Source organism: Erythrolamprus reginae, chromosome 1 (assembly GCF_031021105.1).
Source record: "Erythrolamprus reginae isolate rEryReg1 chromosome 1, rEryReg1.hap1, whole genome shotgun sequence".
NCBI lineage: Eukaryota > Metazoa > Chordata > Lepidosauria > Squamata > Dipsadidae > Erythrolamprus > Erythrolamprus reginae.
In genome coordinates this window covers 358,837,222-358,854,721 of record NC_091950.1, presented here as the reverse complement: position 1 = coordinate 358,854,721, position 17,500 = coordinate 358,837,222, and the positions used below count along the sequence as shown (strand labels likewise).

At 40.7% G+C, this 17,500-nt stretch overlaps 1 protein-coding gene across 1 annotated transcript in view; it reads left to right on the top strand.

Annotated features, from left to right (window-relative positions):
* Window positions 1-17,500, top strand: part of DNAH14 (dynein axonemal heavy chain 14) — a 217,941-nt gene that overhangs the window by 65,064 nt on the left and 135,377 nt on the right. Inside the window, exons 21-27 of the mRNA XM_070728172.1 lie at window positions 1,389-1,560; window positions 3,951-4,055; window positions 4,221-4,339; window positions 5,896-5,970; window positions 6,417-6,504; window positions 11,487-11,734; window positions 13,312-13,540. Coding sequence (XP_070584273.1) covers window positions 1,389-1,560; window positions 3,951-4,055; window positions 4,221-4,339; window positions 5,896-5,970; window positions 6,417-6,504; window positions 11,487-11,734; window positions 13,312-13,540 — 1,036 coding nt within the window. The remainder of the gene's footprint in view (window positions 1-1,388; window positions 1,561-3,950; window positions 4,056-4,220; window positions 4,340-5,895; window positions 5,971-6,416; window positions 6,505-11,486; window positions 11,735-13,311; window positions 13,541-17,500) is intronic.

Here is a 17,500-nt window from a genome sequence, read left to right as displayed (position 1 = left end):
TTGTATTCAAGCAGTTCTGTTCAAAATAGTGTAAAATTCAATATTTTATTTATTTATTTGTTTGTTTTGTCAAGTACGTATTGGTAGTATACAAAGATGTAACAATGTTTATATACATGATACTAGTAAGAGAGAAACATTAGGACAGGGACCTGTATTCGAGGATTGGTCTGGTGAAAGTTTTGTATGGTTAGTAGTGTCAGATTACCGGAGCAGAAGCTATGTGGGTTTAGGTTAACAACTTTTGAAGCCTTTTTGGCGATGTTGCTGCAGTGGGCTTCGGCACTTAGGTAATTTGATTTGAGTATTCCAAGGTCTTTTACGGAGTGAGGGTTGTCTGAAAGGTCTTGTTTGTTCAGCTATATTAATAATCTTCAGGTGAAGTTGGAATATACAATTTCGACCTTGAAACAGCTTTCAGTTCAAAATAGTTTGCACTCTGTTAATATGCATCAGTATATATTTTTGTAATAATGATTCTGAATTTTAAAAAGGCATCTAAACAATATATAAATGAACGGTGTTGTTATACATAAACTACCTCTAGTAATAGATACTTCTTATATCTTTAACTTGGCCAATAATCAAGATTTTTTGGAGAAACGGTGTTACATTAAACATTAATATAATTTAAATATAAAATAAATTAAGGGATCTTGGTGGTCATGAATATTCTTGTGGAAGTGGGGTCATATTTGCTCCAGGATTTGCTGAACTACCAGACCATGGGTAGAATCCAGGTGCTGAGTCCTCCTTCAATGCTCTTTGAGCATACAACAATAAATTCTTGCAAAATCCACTTTTGAGCACCATCCAAGGCAAATCAGAAAGGATCAAAGAAACCCTACCAAATATGACTTTCCCTTTTTTTTCAGAGCAGCTTTTCCTAAGGAATATCCCATTCAATCCTAGTGGTCAGGATCTATGTCTGAGCATTGTGCTGCTGCTGCTTCTTGCAGGAGGAGTATGCATGTGCACATGTTTCTACATATATGGAAAAAGTGTTATGCACAAAACACAGACATTTGTTTGAACTTTATTTCTAGATCAGGAATTCCAGGATATTTTTAAATGACATGTTCTATAGACTGAAAAGTTTGAAAATTCTGTTCTAATGTAATAACCCATGCTAAATATTGTTTGATTACTTTTATAAATAATTTTCATTTCTTTTCATTTCAGATGTGATATTGCATGTTACTAAGGTTTTTTTCTTTCTAAGTTAGTTTTTGCTATGGAAAATTAGCATAAAATTTTGCTTCTTTGCCTAAGCACATAGCTTAACATATTAATACATTTTTTATAAATTTAAATTTGGAGATTAGATTTTTCCCCCATGTGTGTATCATATACATATTCATATACATATACATATGATTTAATAATAGACAACTTCCAGAAGAAGCCAGTCTCTTTTCTGTAGTTGATAACAAATGGAAAGAAATCATGACATTTGCAGAAGAGACTCTAAATGTTCTTAAGGCAACTACAACAAGTGGAATTTTTGAAATTCTGCAGAGCAACAATGCATCATTAGAAAAAATACAGAAGGCTCTTGAGGTAAGTCAAAGAATCTCTAATATCTGGCAAGAAATGAATATAATTTTGTAAATGGGAAAAGACAGAAAGTATAGACTAGCGTCTATACACTATGCATAGCGTTCTGTTGTTGTAGGAGCTATAGTTTTATTCCTCTTGCAAAGAGAAATGGGTAGGAACTGGGATGCACTTTTAAGACTGTGGCCTTTTTTTCTTAGGTCACGCCCATAGACAAATTTATTACACGCACACACACACACACACACACACACACACAAACCTGTTATTCTGCCTGTCTCTTTAGTATTGGCAATTGTTTTCAGAGTAAAATACAAAAAAAGAAAAAAAGAGCACAATACTGTAAATAATGCAGTGATATAATTGTTAACATATTAAGTATTAAATGTCTGCCAGAAGAGTTTGTTTGTTTGTTTGTTTGTTTGTTTATTTATTTAATTATTTAATTATTCATTCATTCATTCATTCAGACTTAGGGCGGCTTACAACATGTTAGCAATAGCACTTTTTATCAGAGCCAGCATATTCCCCCACAATTCAGGTCCTCATTTTACCCACCTCAGAAGAATGGAAGGCTGAGTCAACCTTGAGCCGGTGATGAGATTTGAACCGCTGACCTATAGATCTACAGTTAGCTTCAATGGCCTGCAGTACAGCACTCTCCCTGCTTCACTACCCCAGCTCTTCTTTAACCTGTTTAACTTAAATTAGCTTCTGATTATATTTTATATTAAAATTGTTAATTCCAAGTTGCATTTGAGTACTTTTTAGAAAGAATAGCATACTAAAATTCAGACATCTGTGAAATTCAAAGAAACATTAGACTTTAATTCACACATTCACAAAAATGATATGGGTCAGGATATTCTAGATTTCACAAATTTTAGATTTCTAAAGTACTTAAATGTTTCCAAATTAAATAATCACCCCATTTTATATTGCTATGAAAAAGTTAAGAACTAATAGATGAATAACAATTTATATAAAAAGTTGTAGTTTATTATGTTAACCAACAAATTGTTAATGGGTGAAGATGACATGTACTTCAGATACATGTTTTCTATCGGTATTGTATGAGCAGTGGTGTGCTGGAATTGGCTCATAATAGCTTGTAAGAGCTGATTGTTAAAATTCATACCTGGCATTTTGTGATCTGTTTGAGAGTATAGTTATACAGTTAGTTAAGCTATAATGGCTGACATGCTGAGTAGCTGTTTGATGACTGGTAAGATATAGATTACTGTGCGGAATGCATCAAATTCAAGACCCACAATCCATGCTACATCCTTCAATAACAAATCGACATCCCAAGCAACACCAACCAAGAATAGTAAAGCGCGCCCTTTACTTTCTCAATCCAATCCAAAACGGATCTCATATTCAAAACCAATCTCAAATGCAAACTAATCAAGGCAAGAAGCGTAATTAACAAGATGTCTGAATTCCTACTGAATTCCTACATCTCTTCGCTGATGATGTAAAACATTTCAACACCACCGATAACACAGCTACTCTCCAAAAAGACCTTGACTTTGTGCCTGAATGGTCAAACATCGGGCAACTCCAAATCTCAAGCCAAAAATGCTCTGTCCTACACATTGGCAAAAAGAATCAGAACATCAAATACAAGCTGAATAAACAAGACCTTACAGACAACCCTCACTCCATAAAAGACTTTGGAATGCTCATATCAAATGACCTAAGTGTCAAAGCCCACTGCAACAACATCACCAAAAAGGCTTCAAGAGTTGTTATGCTAATCCGACGTAGCTTCTGCTCCGCTAATCTCACATTACTAACCAGATCATACAAAACTTTCACCAGACCAATCCTCAAATATAGACCGTAGTTTGGACATAGACACTCTAGAAAATGTCCAGAGATACTTTAATAGAAGAGTCCTCCACTTGCAACAGAATACCGTACACAACTAGATTTACAATCCTAGGTTTAGGAAGCTTAGAACTACATCGCTTTAAACACGACCTTAGCATCGTCCATAAAATCATCTGCTTCAATGTCCTTCTTGTCAACAACTCCTTCAGCTTCAAGCACAACACATGAGCACACAATAGATACAAACTTACATTAAACCACTCTAAACTTGACTGCAGGAAGTACCACTTTAGTAATTGAGTAGTTGATGCACGGAACTCACTACCAGAGTCTGTAGTATCATCACCTAACCCACAAAACTTTACCCTTAGACTATCCACTGTTGACCTCTCCCAATTCCAGAGAGGTCAGTAAGGGGCACGCATAAGTGCACCAGAGTGCTTTCCATCCCCTGTCCTAATGTTTCTCTTTTACTAGTATGTATATAAATATTATAATTTTATTTCACTTTATTATTTTCAATTTTTTAAAAAATCTACTTTCTAATTTTTTGTCAGGAGTATCTTGAAGTTAAACGTATGATTTTCCCAAGATTTTATTTTCTCAGCAATTCAGAACTCCTTGAAATAGTAGCTGAAAGTAAAAGTCCTGAGGTTGTACAGGTAATGTTCAATATCAGATATATAAACTGTCAGTTTAGCCATTTTAATGCAATCATGTATTTTTATATGCTAATTACTATTAGATTTTGTGAACATATATTTTTTATCATTACTTTCTAATTCCTCTATCAAATAAATAATATTTGCCTCATATCTGTGTTACAGCCTCATCTTATGAAATGTTTTTCAAATGTGAGGAAGTTATATATACGCCCGCAACATCAGACACCTCCGGTGGTTTTAATGATCAAATCTGCTGAAGGAGAGATTCTTCTAATACCAAAGTACAATATGCTGTTACTTGAAATTAATCAAATATAAATCAAATGCAATAAGGAAATGTTTTGACAGACATGCAAGCATTTTTTCAATTTTACAGTATATTTTTGATTCCAAGAAATAGAATTAATAAATGCCAATGGTGGGTTGCTCCTGGTTTGTCCCTGTTCTAAGAAACAGTAGTGCTGACAGCAGGAACCTCCACCCATCCTCCCAGGATGCTTCTGCGCATACACGGAAGTGTCATGCGAGTGAGCACACATGCAAAACAGTAGTAAAAAGAGTTTTAGAACTCACTACTGATTATAATAATAACATGTAAAGGAGAGTATAGTATACAGTACTAAATTTGTTATAAATGAATGATATGGATAGGAACTATTTAAGATCGTTCAATTGAATAAGATACTTCTGTCTTATTGTAAGCCGCCTAATGATTTGTAGAGTTTCTTGAGAATAACTCGGTACATATGAAGGCCAACAGCTAAAGAACATTTCACATGGTTGTGAACAGATAATAATTGTAAATTTAATTTATATACCTCCCAACTCCCTGCAACTCTGGGCAATTTACAACTGTTAAAACATTTAAAAACTAAGAACTATAAAAAAGCTCAAGATGAAAAAATAATAATGGCCAAAAAAAAAAAAAAGACCTGGACGAATAGCCAGATTGTTAAGGTCCTTTCAAATCTTCAAGGCCCTTTGGAATACCAATAGGTTGGAACCTCTTCAAATTTTGTGGGGGAATATCATTCCAAAGGCCCAATAACTTTAAAAAATGAAATAGATAGAAAAGGAAGGGGGGGGGATCTTTCATGCAGAAGAATCTCATATGCTTCCATCATAAACAATAAACAACTTTCAAGCATCTTAAGCTTTAATTCTCAAGTCCAGTGCCACACCCATAGCTCCTTCCTTCCTTCCTTCCTTCCTTCCTTCCTTCCTTCCTTCCTTCCTTCTCCCACTTACCTTAACACATTTGCATTTATCTTCCTGTTCAGAACACAGAGAAGACATGAAGGAAAGAGAAATGATAAAAGAGAGAAAGAGTGTTGCTTTTACATGCTGTGTGTGCTAATCTTTGAAGGTGAATCTCCAACCATGCAGATACTGTTCCTCACAAAGCTGGGGAAAATAATCTCTTGATGAAATTTATATAGCCATCTATCTCAAGTACATAATACAAACTAAAAATACTAAATATTAAAATAAACAACAAATTAATACATAGCAGCCAGATAATCTTATAAATCCCTCAATATAGCTAAAAAATGACTGTGTTCCACTGTCCGCCAGGCTTGGGCACAAGTCTGCAAACTGTTATTTGTTCTTGAAAAATTGATTTAGTTTCAGGACAAAATAAAGTTGTATCCCCAAAATATATTTTTGTTTTCAAATTTTAGATACTGGCCATTGTAAAGTGTATTTTGAATTTTGTATTTTGAATTCAATTTTGTAAATTGAATAAATAAATAAATAATTACTAATATATAGAAATATAAAACATTAAAATGTGTCTTTATTGCTAAAAACTGAATTTTAAAATATTGTTTCATAGAGGTGTTCGTATTAGAGGTTCTGCCGAACAGTGGCTTAAAAATGTTGAGAATACCATGTGCAATATGGTAAGAAAGTAAGTATATGTTAAAGTCATCAGGTTTTTTAAAATTGGTATGCAGTTTGTTCAAAACAAACTCATCTTTAAAATATTTATTGATGATTGAGAGCAATCATGATCATTCAGTTGAAGAACAAAATTGAAGGGCTGAATAATTTTCCACATCCACACCCTGGGACCAGAATATAATAATGAGATCAGAGTGCTCTCCAGTTTGTGCTATTGGTGACAATTCTTTGTCATCAGTATACTGTAGCATGAAGGATATTAAATACAGTATTAATATTAATGTTATGAGGGCATTATATATTTTGAGCAATATATCCCTGTCTCTTTGAAAAATATATGTAATTCTATTATCAACAATCTACCTTTAAATAACCTGGAGATAGTTGAGTAACTTGTAAAAAAGTAATTTTTCAAAAATTTCATGTTTTTCTGACTATATAATATACTTTAAGGTTTATAGAAGTTGGAATTACAGAATGGAATCAAATGGAATTTAAAGAATGGTTTTTTACCCACCCAGGACAGGTGATATTGATTGTGGTAAGCAAAATATAGTACTATTTATCATATTTTTCAGAGTATAAGATGCACTGAAATATAAGACGCACCTTAGTTTTGGGGGAGGAAAACAAGAAAAAAAGGCCTCTGCCTCTCTGTTTGCCAAAGAGCAAACAGAAAACAGCACAGATGATATACACTGTTTGCTGGGTATTTCTGTGCATGTGTGCCTGACTCATAAAAATAGCAAAGAATTGGAGAAAAGTACATTATGGTAGTATATTAATCCCAGAAAGTTTTCTTAAATGTAATCACGCTAACTCCTCTCAATTATTTAAACAGATCTATTCCAAACATGACTAACTCAGCTGCCTTATCTTAATACAGAGGTACCTCAAGATACGAACCCCTCATCTTACGAACAACCCGAGATACGAACCCGGGTTTCTTAAAATTTTTGCCTCTTCTTACGAACTTTTTTCGTGTTACAAACGCCAAACCTGAACTTCCGGGTTCGGCGTTCGGGAGGCTGCTGGGAAGCCCCGCAGCCCGGCTGTCACCTTTTAAAACAGCCGGGGGGGCTTCCTAGCAGCCTCCCGAAGCCGAACCCGGATGTTCGGGTTTGGCATTCGGCTTCGGGAGGCTGCTGGGAAGCCCCCCGGCTGTTTTAAAAGTTGACAGCCGGCGGCGGGGCTTCTCGGCGGTGGTGGAAGGTTCGTAAGACAGAAACGTTCGGGTTCGGGAGGCCACTTTGGGGTTTTGTCTGGGAGAGAGGGCAGGAGGTCCAGCGCTGGGGGAGGGAGTCAGGAAGGTCCTCCTGCTCTCCCCCCCAGCGAAAAACACAAAGACGGTCTGCCGCCGCATGACAGGCAGGGCGGAGCAGCCTGGAGCAAAGGGAGTCTGAAACCGCCGGCGGCTTCAGCTTCCCATTGCTCCGCGGGCGGCGGCAGACCGCCTTTGTATTTTTGGCTGGGGGGGGAAGCAGGAGGCGCAGGATCGGGCCGGCGGCGGGCGTGGGGCGAGGCAGCAGGTCTGCATCCTGGGTGGGTGGGCGGCGGGCGAGGAGGCGTGGCCGAGCGGGCCCGGCTCAGGCTCCGGCTAGACCTCCAGTGAGGACGGGGCGGGCAGCGGCTGGGCGCGGCGGCGAGGGTGCATCCAACTTGGGGCTGGCGGCGCCCAACGCAGCGGGGAACATCAGCGCAGGAGGCAGGAGAGGACCGGGCGAAGTGAGGAGAACCGCCGCTGTAGCCGCCATGCCCAGCTTGGCTGCCCTGGCCACCGCAAGCAATGCGCGTTGCGATCTTCCGGGCCGGCGAGGCTCAGCGACGGAAGGCGGCCGCCTGGCCTGGGAGGCTCGGCCGGGGCTCCAGCCGCTGAGCCTCGCCGGCCCGGAAGATTGCTGCACGTGGTGCCTGTGGCGGCCAAGGAAGCCAAGCCGGGCGTGACGGCGACAGCGGAGGTTCTGCTCACTTCGCTCGGTCCTCTCCTGCCTCCCGCGCTGATGTTCCCCGCTGCGTCGGGCGCCGCCAGCCCCGAGTCGGACGCACCACCCCCGCAGCGCCCAGCTGGTGCCCGCCCCGTCCTCACTGGAGGTCTAGCCAGAGCCTGAGCCGGGCCCGCTCGGCCGCGCCTCCTCGCCCGCCGCCCGCCCGCCTGCCCAGGATGCAGACCTGCTGCCTCACCCTGCGCCTGCCGCCGGCCCGATCCTGCGCCTCCTGCTTCTGGGCTGGCAACGTCTCCGGCTGCTTAGCTTCTCCTGTCCAGCCCGAAGCCGAAAGAAAAACGTGGAGGCTGGTGAACAAAGGGCAGAACTTTCGGCTTCTGGATGGATGGGAGGAGTTAAGCGCCTGTCGGAGAGCTTCCTGGGCATGAAAGCTCGCGAATCCAACAAGGACGAAAACCAGGAAGCTCTCCGAGCTCGGGAAGGAGCCCACGGTCAGTCGGCTGCAGGCGGGAGGAAGGCGAATACCTCTTTGTTGCGCTGCCGCCAGCATGGCCTGGCTGGCAGCGGAAGATGTAACGGAGCCCGTGGCGGAGACTGCCGGCCCCTCAATCGGGCCGGCAGGGAACAGAACGGAGCCTTCTGCGGCGGCTGCCTGCTGGGCTGGTAAGAGGGGGAGTGGAGCCCAGCCCCGTGGGCTCAGTTACATCTTCCGCTGCCAGCTAGGCCATGCTGGCAGCAGCGCAACAAAGGGAGGCATTCGCTTTCCTCCCGCCCGCAGCCGACTGACCGTGGGCTCCTTCCCGAGCTCGGAGAGCTTCCTGGGCATGAAAGCTCACGAATCCAACAAGAACGAAAGCCAGGAAGCTCTCCCTGGTGGAGACCGCCGGCCCCTCAATTGGACCGGCAGGGAACAGAGCGGAGCCCACATGGCTGTGCTCCGTGACGGGGACCACCGGCCTGCCTAGCGGGCTGGGAGGGAGGCGGAATACGGGAGGAGGAGGAAGAGGAGGAGGAGGAGGAAGGAGAGAGAGAGAGACAGGGAAGCCGCCCGGCTGTTTTAAAAGGTGACAGCCGGGCGGCAGCGTTTTTTTGCAGGGGGGGGGTTTGTTGCACGGATTAATTGACTTTACATTGTTTCCTATGGGAAACAATGTTTCGTCTTACGAACTTTTCGTCTTACGAACCTCCCCCTGGAACCAATTAGGTTCGTAAGACGAGGTATGACTGTACTAAAAGGGACACTGTTACATTTCAGATTATACATCTGATTATAAATCTTTAAATTTGATATGGCTTTCCGGAAGTATAGTTATTCTCTGCTATTAAAAAGAAGATGCAATAGTACTGGGCATCTTCGGATCAAGCATTTATTTTAAAAAGCTTCTTCATTTTGTTAAGAATACAATAGAATAGAAAAGAATAGAATAGAATTCTTTATTGGCCAAGTGTGATTGGACACACAAGGAATTTGTCTTGGTGCATATGCTCTCAAGTTGTCTAAAACAATAATAAAGCAGTCTTTTAAAAATAAGTCTAATAATTTGAACATTCTATAGATATTTATAGTAATTGATTTACCTCCTAGCAGTTTCAACAGTCTAACATTGCCAGCAGTCTATCTCGGGGCAATTTGACTCCTTGTAGCTAGTTTCACTTTCAATTCTAGCATTTGGCTTGCCTGTTTCTGAATTAGCTGTGTGTCTGAGGCTGATACTCAATTGCATATGCTAATCAGGCTCTGGGCTATTCTTTTTGCTGCAAGGAGGTAAGTTTGCAAGGTAGACACCAAAGGATGGAGGTAGCTGGGTGGGGATACATTTGGTGTATAAGACGTACCCATGTTTTCATCCTGTTTTGGGGAGTAAAAAGGTGCATCTTATACACCGAAAAATATGGTAACTATATTAACTGTACCTGGTTGAAACATGTGTGGCTTTATAAATATTTTAAATTAATAAATAAAATTAAAACTTAGCAAAAGTCTAGACGCTTGCCAGGATCTAGCCCTCAGCATCTGAATCCACCTCATCTACTATTGTTGATTGTCTGCCTGGTCACCCTTAAATGATTGATTGTGGGCTGTTTGTGAGCTGACAACTTGATGAATTAAGGTCCTCAAGTTAGAGTTAGAAAAAAACATAACAATGTTCAAGAAAATGGGAAGAAAAAATGAATTATAACATCTGTAAGAATGTTGTTTAAAAATAAGACTGTAAATATAGATGATATAACTGGATAAATAATTTATTTATTTATTTATTTATTTATTTATTATTTGGACTTCTATGCCGTTCTTCTCTGTAGACTCAGGGCGGCTCACAACAAGAATCAATACAAAAATACAAAAATACAAAAATAGAACATATAAGAAACCCAAATCTAAAATGTAGACTAAAAACCCTAGTTCTTAAAAATCACTCATCCACATTCCTCCCATCATGTACATCCATATCATTGGCCGGAGCAAGGTGTTAACACAAAACAGCCCCAGACCTGCTGTCAAATGTCAGTTTTTTAAACCTTGCAAAATGATTCCAAAGAGCTGAGGCCACCACAGAGAAGGCTTTTCTCCTAGGCCCCACCAGACAGCATTGCCCAGCTGATGGGACCTAGAGAAGGCCAACTTTGTGAGACCTAATTGGCTGCTAGAATACATGAGGCAGAAGACGGTCCCGTAGGTATTCTGATCCTATGCCAGATATTTGTTTGGGAGTGGTTGTATGGCATATAAGTGAAAACGGCCTCTGTGCCTAAGGAAAGAATGTTGGTATTACTCTCCTATACAGAAGGAGAATGCAAGAAAGAATGCAAAAATTACTAAAGATTTAATGAGTTATGTGTACTTAGAAGGATGACAATGAACAATATTTCAGAAATGTGATGTGGTTTTATCCTGATAAATGTTTGCAGAGCAGAGTTTTGCTTTATTAGCAAACTTTTGAGAAATGTATGCATATGAAAAAGAATTGTTCTCATTTGTTGATTTCAAGAAAGTACGTATTAATTACAACATAGATGTGAACCACTGTAATTTGCACCAATTGATGTTTCTGAGTAGGCTAGGAAGCCCATGTAAAGTATATTGCCAAGGTGGAATTCTAGTCTCTAGAGATGTCCAATATATGAATGATTGCTATTAGAACCTTCCATTTTAAGGAGGCTTGCAATTAATATACCAACCACAACTTCAGGTTGTGGACCTGCTGTTTCAGGAGGTATAATCCTACCCAGAGTAAGTATAGAAGTTAACAAACAACCAGATATAATTGTCTGGGGAACAACTAGGTTTTTTTTGCCTTATTAGGTTTCAACTTTTTTCCTATACTATGTTCCATATCATTTGGAATCTTTTTATTCCTTCTATTCTTAGGACTTAAATTTGATTTCTTTCCCTTTCGTCAAGTTTGATTTAGGGAATAAGGGGAATACATTTTAACATGCCTTGCCTTAATCTAATGAGGGATACTCTGAAGGATGTTTAAATACTCTCCTATCTCAAGAAATTACATTATTTACAAGTAAATACAAGTAAATAATTTAAACAGTTATTATCATTACTAATATAGTATTTCACTTTTAGAGTCACATAAAGTTTTCTCAAGAATGTGAAACAGCTATGTTGAGTTCTAATTCAAAAAAGGAGATGATAGAAGACCTGGATGATCTGATCAACGTTCTAGAGCAACTTACAGAGATAGCATCAGATATTCTTCCCTACCACAAGCAAAGCACTTTAGAAGCTTTGATTTCTTTGTCCATCCATAATAGAGATATATTATCTTTACTGATAGATCAAGAGATTGGCATTAAAGCTTTTGAATGGACAAGGTATAGTTTAAGAGTTTACCTTAAATGCTAAGATATATTTAAGAATAAGTACTGTATTTTGAATAAACCAAAATGTAAATGTAATATGCAAAGCAGATATTTAATTTCAGATGTAATAGTATTTCATTTTACCCAGGGGTTCCAAGTAGATATGCAGAATACACTGCCTTAGTCACCTCTTACCTGAATTACTATAACACGCTCTATGTGTGCCTGGTCTTCAAGACAACTTGGGAGTTACAACTGTGTGATACTTCTATTTCTGTTCCATAAATTTTCATGCTGGAATCTTACCCTTTAAAAGTGTAGATGTTTTGTTAGCAATTTTGTAGAAGCAGTGTTGATTTCTTTTTAGTGAGGCGGGATCTATGTTTCTCAATATTCTGTGTTAGTGATAATTTCAAATGTTGTCTCCATAACTGAGGTTAAGCTAACTAGCCTTTTCTTGTTCTGTAATTTAAAAAAAAAATCTAGTCAAATTGCCTACTTTTCAGCCCTTGAGAATATGGAATATGGATATGGAGCAAGTGGAAATAAAGACTTTTTTTCTCTTTCTCTCTGAAAGTACTAAGAACCTTTTAATACTTTTAGCATAACTGTAATTTACCATAAACCATCCTGGTATTTTCCACTGGCATGAAAAATCAAAGTAGTATACAATTGCATTACTTTTTCCAACAGGTTGTTGTTGTTTTTTTTTAAAAAAATCTGGCTTATGTTGACATTTGAATGTAAATGTTTCACATAAATAAGACATTTGAAGCAGTGTATTATGTATAAAAGCTTAGCTTTATCTTGAGGTAAACTCATGCCAGTGCAGGATGTTTATTCATGAACAGAATGTTCACATCCCTGTCACTAAAATAAAAGCTTGCTTTTAGATATTTCATTGTACAGTACTCTTTTCTTAGAGTTTGTCCTTGCTTGTTTTCCTCTGCGCTCATGTAGTTCATGTGAAAAATGCACGATGGGACAGGTTTTAATCTTCAGACACCATTTACAAAGTCTGATACCATTTAAGAGCGAGAGGGAATGAATGGCCAAGATCATCCAGCTAGTTTCTATGCCTGCGGAAGGGTTAGAATCTGGGAGTCAGAATAACAGAATAGGAAGAAACCTTACAGGTCTTTTAGTCCAACCTCTTCCACAGGCAGAAAGCCAACCTATACCATGTAAAACAAATAGTTGTCCAATCTCTTCTTCAAAACTTCCACTGTTGGAGCATTCACAATTTCTGAAGACAAGTTGTTTCACTGATTAACTGTCAGGAAATTTTAGGTTGCTTCTCTCCTTGATTAGTTTCCATCCATTGCTTCTTGTCAGGATTTCAGGGGCTTGGGAGAATGATGGAGAAGTCCCTATTCCTGATTTTGTATTTCAATCTTTATAACACACCAGTTCCCAGATACCTCATTTTCCTAATTTTTTAGCATAACTTTGTATTTAATGGATTTTTGGATTGATTTTTGTATACTGAAAAATTCAACACAGAATTTGTATACTTGTATAATCTGATACCTGTAACATTTGATAATTCATATGAGTCATTAACTGCTATGTAAACACGTTTTGTTTAGGCAGCTGCGTTACAAATGGCACGAATGCAACCTGTGCACAGTTACTCAAGGTTATGCTTCCTTTGAATATGGTTATGAATATTTAGGCTGCTGTCCACGATTGGTTATCACGCCTCTTACTGATCAATGTTGGTTAACCATTACTGGAGCACTACAATTAAATCTAGGATGCTGTCTTGCTGGGCCAGCTGGTACAGGAAAAACAGAGACAGTTAAAGATCTCTCAAAAGTAAGTTCTATATTCTATATTAAGATATGCTTTTTGTAAAATGTATACCATATTTTATACACAAATCATAGCAAATACATATTTCAGGACAACACAGTTCTGCCATTTGCTACTCGATGTCTCTTCAAACTGTTACAAATTGATATCTTTTCATTCCCACATAGTCAAAATCTCTTCTTTTTGTCTCTTAGAACGTGCTCTATCTTCTCTCTCTTGCTTTAATAAGCAGTCCTTAAGTGATTGTAATTGACTCGCTTAATGGAATATATCTTTCAAGCAATGATAAAGAGAGGAAATGAATGCTTTTAGAAAAAACATACATACAGCACTCAGGGAAATTCCTTTCCTAATGTCATAGCCCCATCGGAGCCTGGGTCTGAGGAAGAGGATGAGTTGGAGCCAGGGCCATGGGAGGAGGATGCTGTGGCCTCTCTGACCCCAGAGGAACTATTGGAGGAGTAGGACAAGGCAGCCCTGGGTCCTCAGGTCTTGGAGTGATGGCTGGCAACAGAGAGAGTGGGCAAGTGTGATTGGACACACAAGTAATTTGTCTTTGGTGCATATGCTCTCTGTGTACATAAAAGAAAAGATATGTTTGTCAAGAATCATAAGGTACAACACTTAATGATTGTCATAGGGTTCAAATAAGCAATCAATAATTACAACTTAATAATTGTCATAGGGTTCAAATAAGCGATCAGAAAACGATCAACATTAATATAAATCATAAGGATATAAGCAATAAGTTAGAAGTACAGTCATAAGTGGGAGGAGATGGATGATAAGAACAATGAAAATGCAGCCTTAGTGAATGGTTTGACAGCGGTGAAGAAATTATTTGTTTAGCAGAGTGATGGCGTTAGGGGAAAAAACTGTTCCTTTGTCTAGTTGTTTTGGTGTGCAATGCTCTATAGTGATGTTTTGAGGGTAGGAGTTGAAACAAATTATGTGCAGGATGCGAGGGGTCCATAAATATATTAGCCTATAATATTGCCTGAATAAAAATAGCACTCTCACTCAACCTTCAGAAAAAAGACTGAATATGGATTCTTCAGACACCATAATCCAGGCCTGGAAACACAGCCAAATCTTTAGGATTCCCAAAAGACTCGGAGAGGGGTGGCATACAAAACTAAAAAATTATTATTATTATTATTATTATTATTATTATTATTATTATTATTATTATTATTCTGCTTTACCTTTTATCTTGATACTCAGATATCCAATAAAATGTGGGTGTATGTGCCTTTTTGATTTTAGATTTATTTTTTCTTATATCAGGGCTAGCTTTAACTTTTTACCATAAAAATTCTTAGTTTTATTAAATACTTTAATCTGAAGATTATTGTATTAAGATGAATATTAAACTTTGTAAGACATTTTAGTATGGGGTAAAACTGATTTAAATAAATAAATGGATGGACGGATGGATGAAAAAACAAACAAACAAATAAATAAATAAATTCCACTTATTACAGGTGACCTTGAATATAAATTTTACTGACATCTTATGGCCAAATACAATTACCGTATATACTCGAGTATAAGTCGGGTTTTTTTAGCCCAAAAATGGGCTGAAAAACCCGACCTCGACTTATAATCGGGTGACTGACATGTCACCACAAGAGGGCGCAAGCGGCTGAGGGAAAGACAGCCGTCTGCCTTTGCTTCAGCTAGAAAGAAGCGGCAACTGCCCGGTCAAGAAGCAAGAATCCACCTAGCCAAACGGCTTTTTTCTTGTTTAGCGCGGCGTTCAAGTGGTTGGCAGGTTCCTTTGCTTGCACGCAAGAGCCAACCACTCGAACGCCACGCTAAACAAGAAAAAAGCCGTTTGGCTAGGGGGTAGATTCTTGCTTCTTAACCGGGCAGTTGCCCCCTCTCCCAGAACTTCTTTGGAGCTGAAGCAAAGGCAGACGGCTGTCTTTCCCTAAGCCGCTTCCTGGAGACCGCTTTGGGACATCGCTTTGGGAGAGGTTTAAGAAGCAAGAATCCCCCCCCCCCCAGCGAAACGGCTTTTTTCTTGTTTAGCGCGGCGTTCGAGTGGTTGGCTCTTGCGTGCAAGCAAAGGAACCTGCCAACCACTCGAACGCCACGCTAAACAAGAAAAAAGCCGTTTCGCTGGGGGGGGGGGATTCTTGCTTCTTAAACCTCTCCCAAAGCGATGTCCCAAAGCGGTCTGCGGGAAGCGACCGAGGGAAAGGCAATCGTCTGCCTTTCCTTCAGCCCGAAAGAGGAGGCAAATGCCCCGCCTTCCCCCAGCCGGTTAACTTGAAGCGCTCGGTTAACTGGCTGGGGGAAGGCAGGGCATTTGCCTTCTCTTTTGAGCTGAAGGAAAGGCAGACGATTGCCTTTCCCTCGGTCGCTTCCCGGAGACCGCTTTGGGACATCGCTTTGGGAGAGGTTTAAGAAGCAAGAATCCCCCCCCCCCCAGCGAAACGGCTTTTTTCTTGTTTAGCGTGGCGTTCGAGTGGTTGGCAGGTTCCTTTGCTTGCACGCAAGAGCCAACCACTCGAACGACGCGCTAAACAAGAAAAAAGCCGTTTCGCTTGGGGGGGGGGGATTCTTGCTTCTTAAACCTCTCCCAAAGCGATGTCCCAAAGCGGTCTCCGGGAAGCGACCGAGGGAAAGGCAATCGTCTGCCTTTCCTTCAGCCCGAAAGAGAAGGCAAATGCCCCGCCTTCCCCCAGCCAGTTAACCGAGCGCTTCAAGTTAACCGGCTGGGGGAAGGCGGGGCATTTGCCTCCTCTTTCGGACTGAAGGAAAGGCAGACGATTGCCTTTCCCTCGGTCCCTTCCCGGAGACCGCTTTGGGACATCGCTTTGCTTGCGCCTGCCCCTCCTACAGCGGAGAGAGGCGGCAAATGGCCAGCCCTTCCCCCACCCGCTTAGCTGAGCCCTTCGGGAAGGTGCCGCCTGTCTTCGCTGTAGGAAAGGCAGGCACATCCGAAGCGCGTGGGGAAGTGGCTGTGGGAGGCAACGACATTCCTAAGCCGGTGAGGTGTAGGGGGGGGGGTGGCGAGAAGATAGAAGCAAGAATCCCCCCCCCCAGCTTTTCCCCCCTCTCCCCGCAAGAAAAGGAGCCAGCCAAACACTCCAATGCCGCGCTAGAGGGGGGAAAAGCCGATGAGGTGTGTGTGTGGGGGGGTGGGTGGATTCTTGCTTGTCTTCTCAACACCCTCTCACCCCACCTCTCGGGAAGAGAGCAACAGGAAAGGACGCGGTTTTCTTCTGCCGGGTCGAGGACAAAGCGGGTGTTGAGGGCGGCGGGCGAGCAACATTTCAGCGGGGAGAAAACCCCAAGCTGAGAGTGCCTTTTAAAATCACTCTCCTCTCAGCCTCGCCAAGCTGCCGAGAAGTGGGGTTTTCGGAGTGGGGAGGCAAAAACGCTCAGAATGTCACCAACGAGGCATTTCTCCAAGGGGCGGGGGTCCCTAAACTTTCCTTTAACCCCAGCGGACACAAAGATGGGAATGCGTGGTCCTTGCCAGTCACCCATCTGCGGGGGCTGCTCCGTGCCAAGGCAGAATTAAATTCAACAACCAAAATATTATATTTTTAAAAAACATACTTTTTTGACAGTTTGTTTGCCTTTTAAAACATCTCTCTGGCTGTGCCTAATGTCAACAATAAATTTTTTTGCCAGGTGAATTTTTTTTGGCCAGATTAGCTATGGATCTCACTGAAGAAATTTTAAAGAATACTCAAAATGATTCTTCATTTGCTTTGTAACCTTAAATAAAAAAACAATACAGTATTGACTCTGTAATTTACCCGGGGAGGGGACAGGAGGGGGGCGCAGACAGACAGGAAAGGAAGACAGACAGACAGACAGACAGATAGAGACCTATGACCACAATTGAGCTCAAAATTTGTTGTTAAGCAAAAGCATTGTTAAGTGAAAATCACCACATTTTACTCAATCCATGACATTTCCTAGCTCTAACAGTGATGTGCAAGC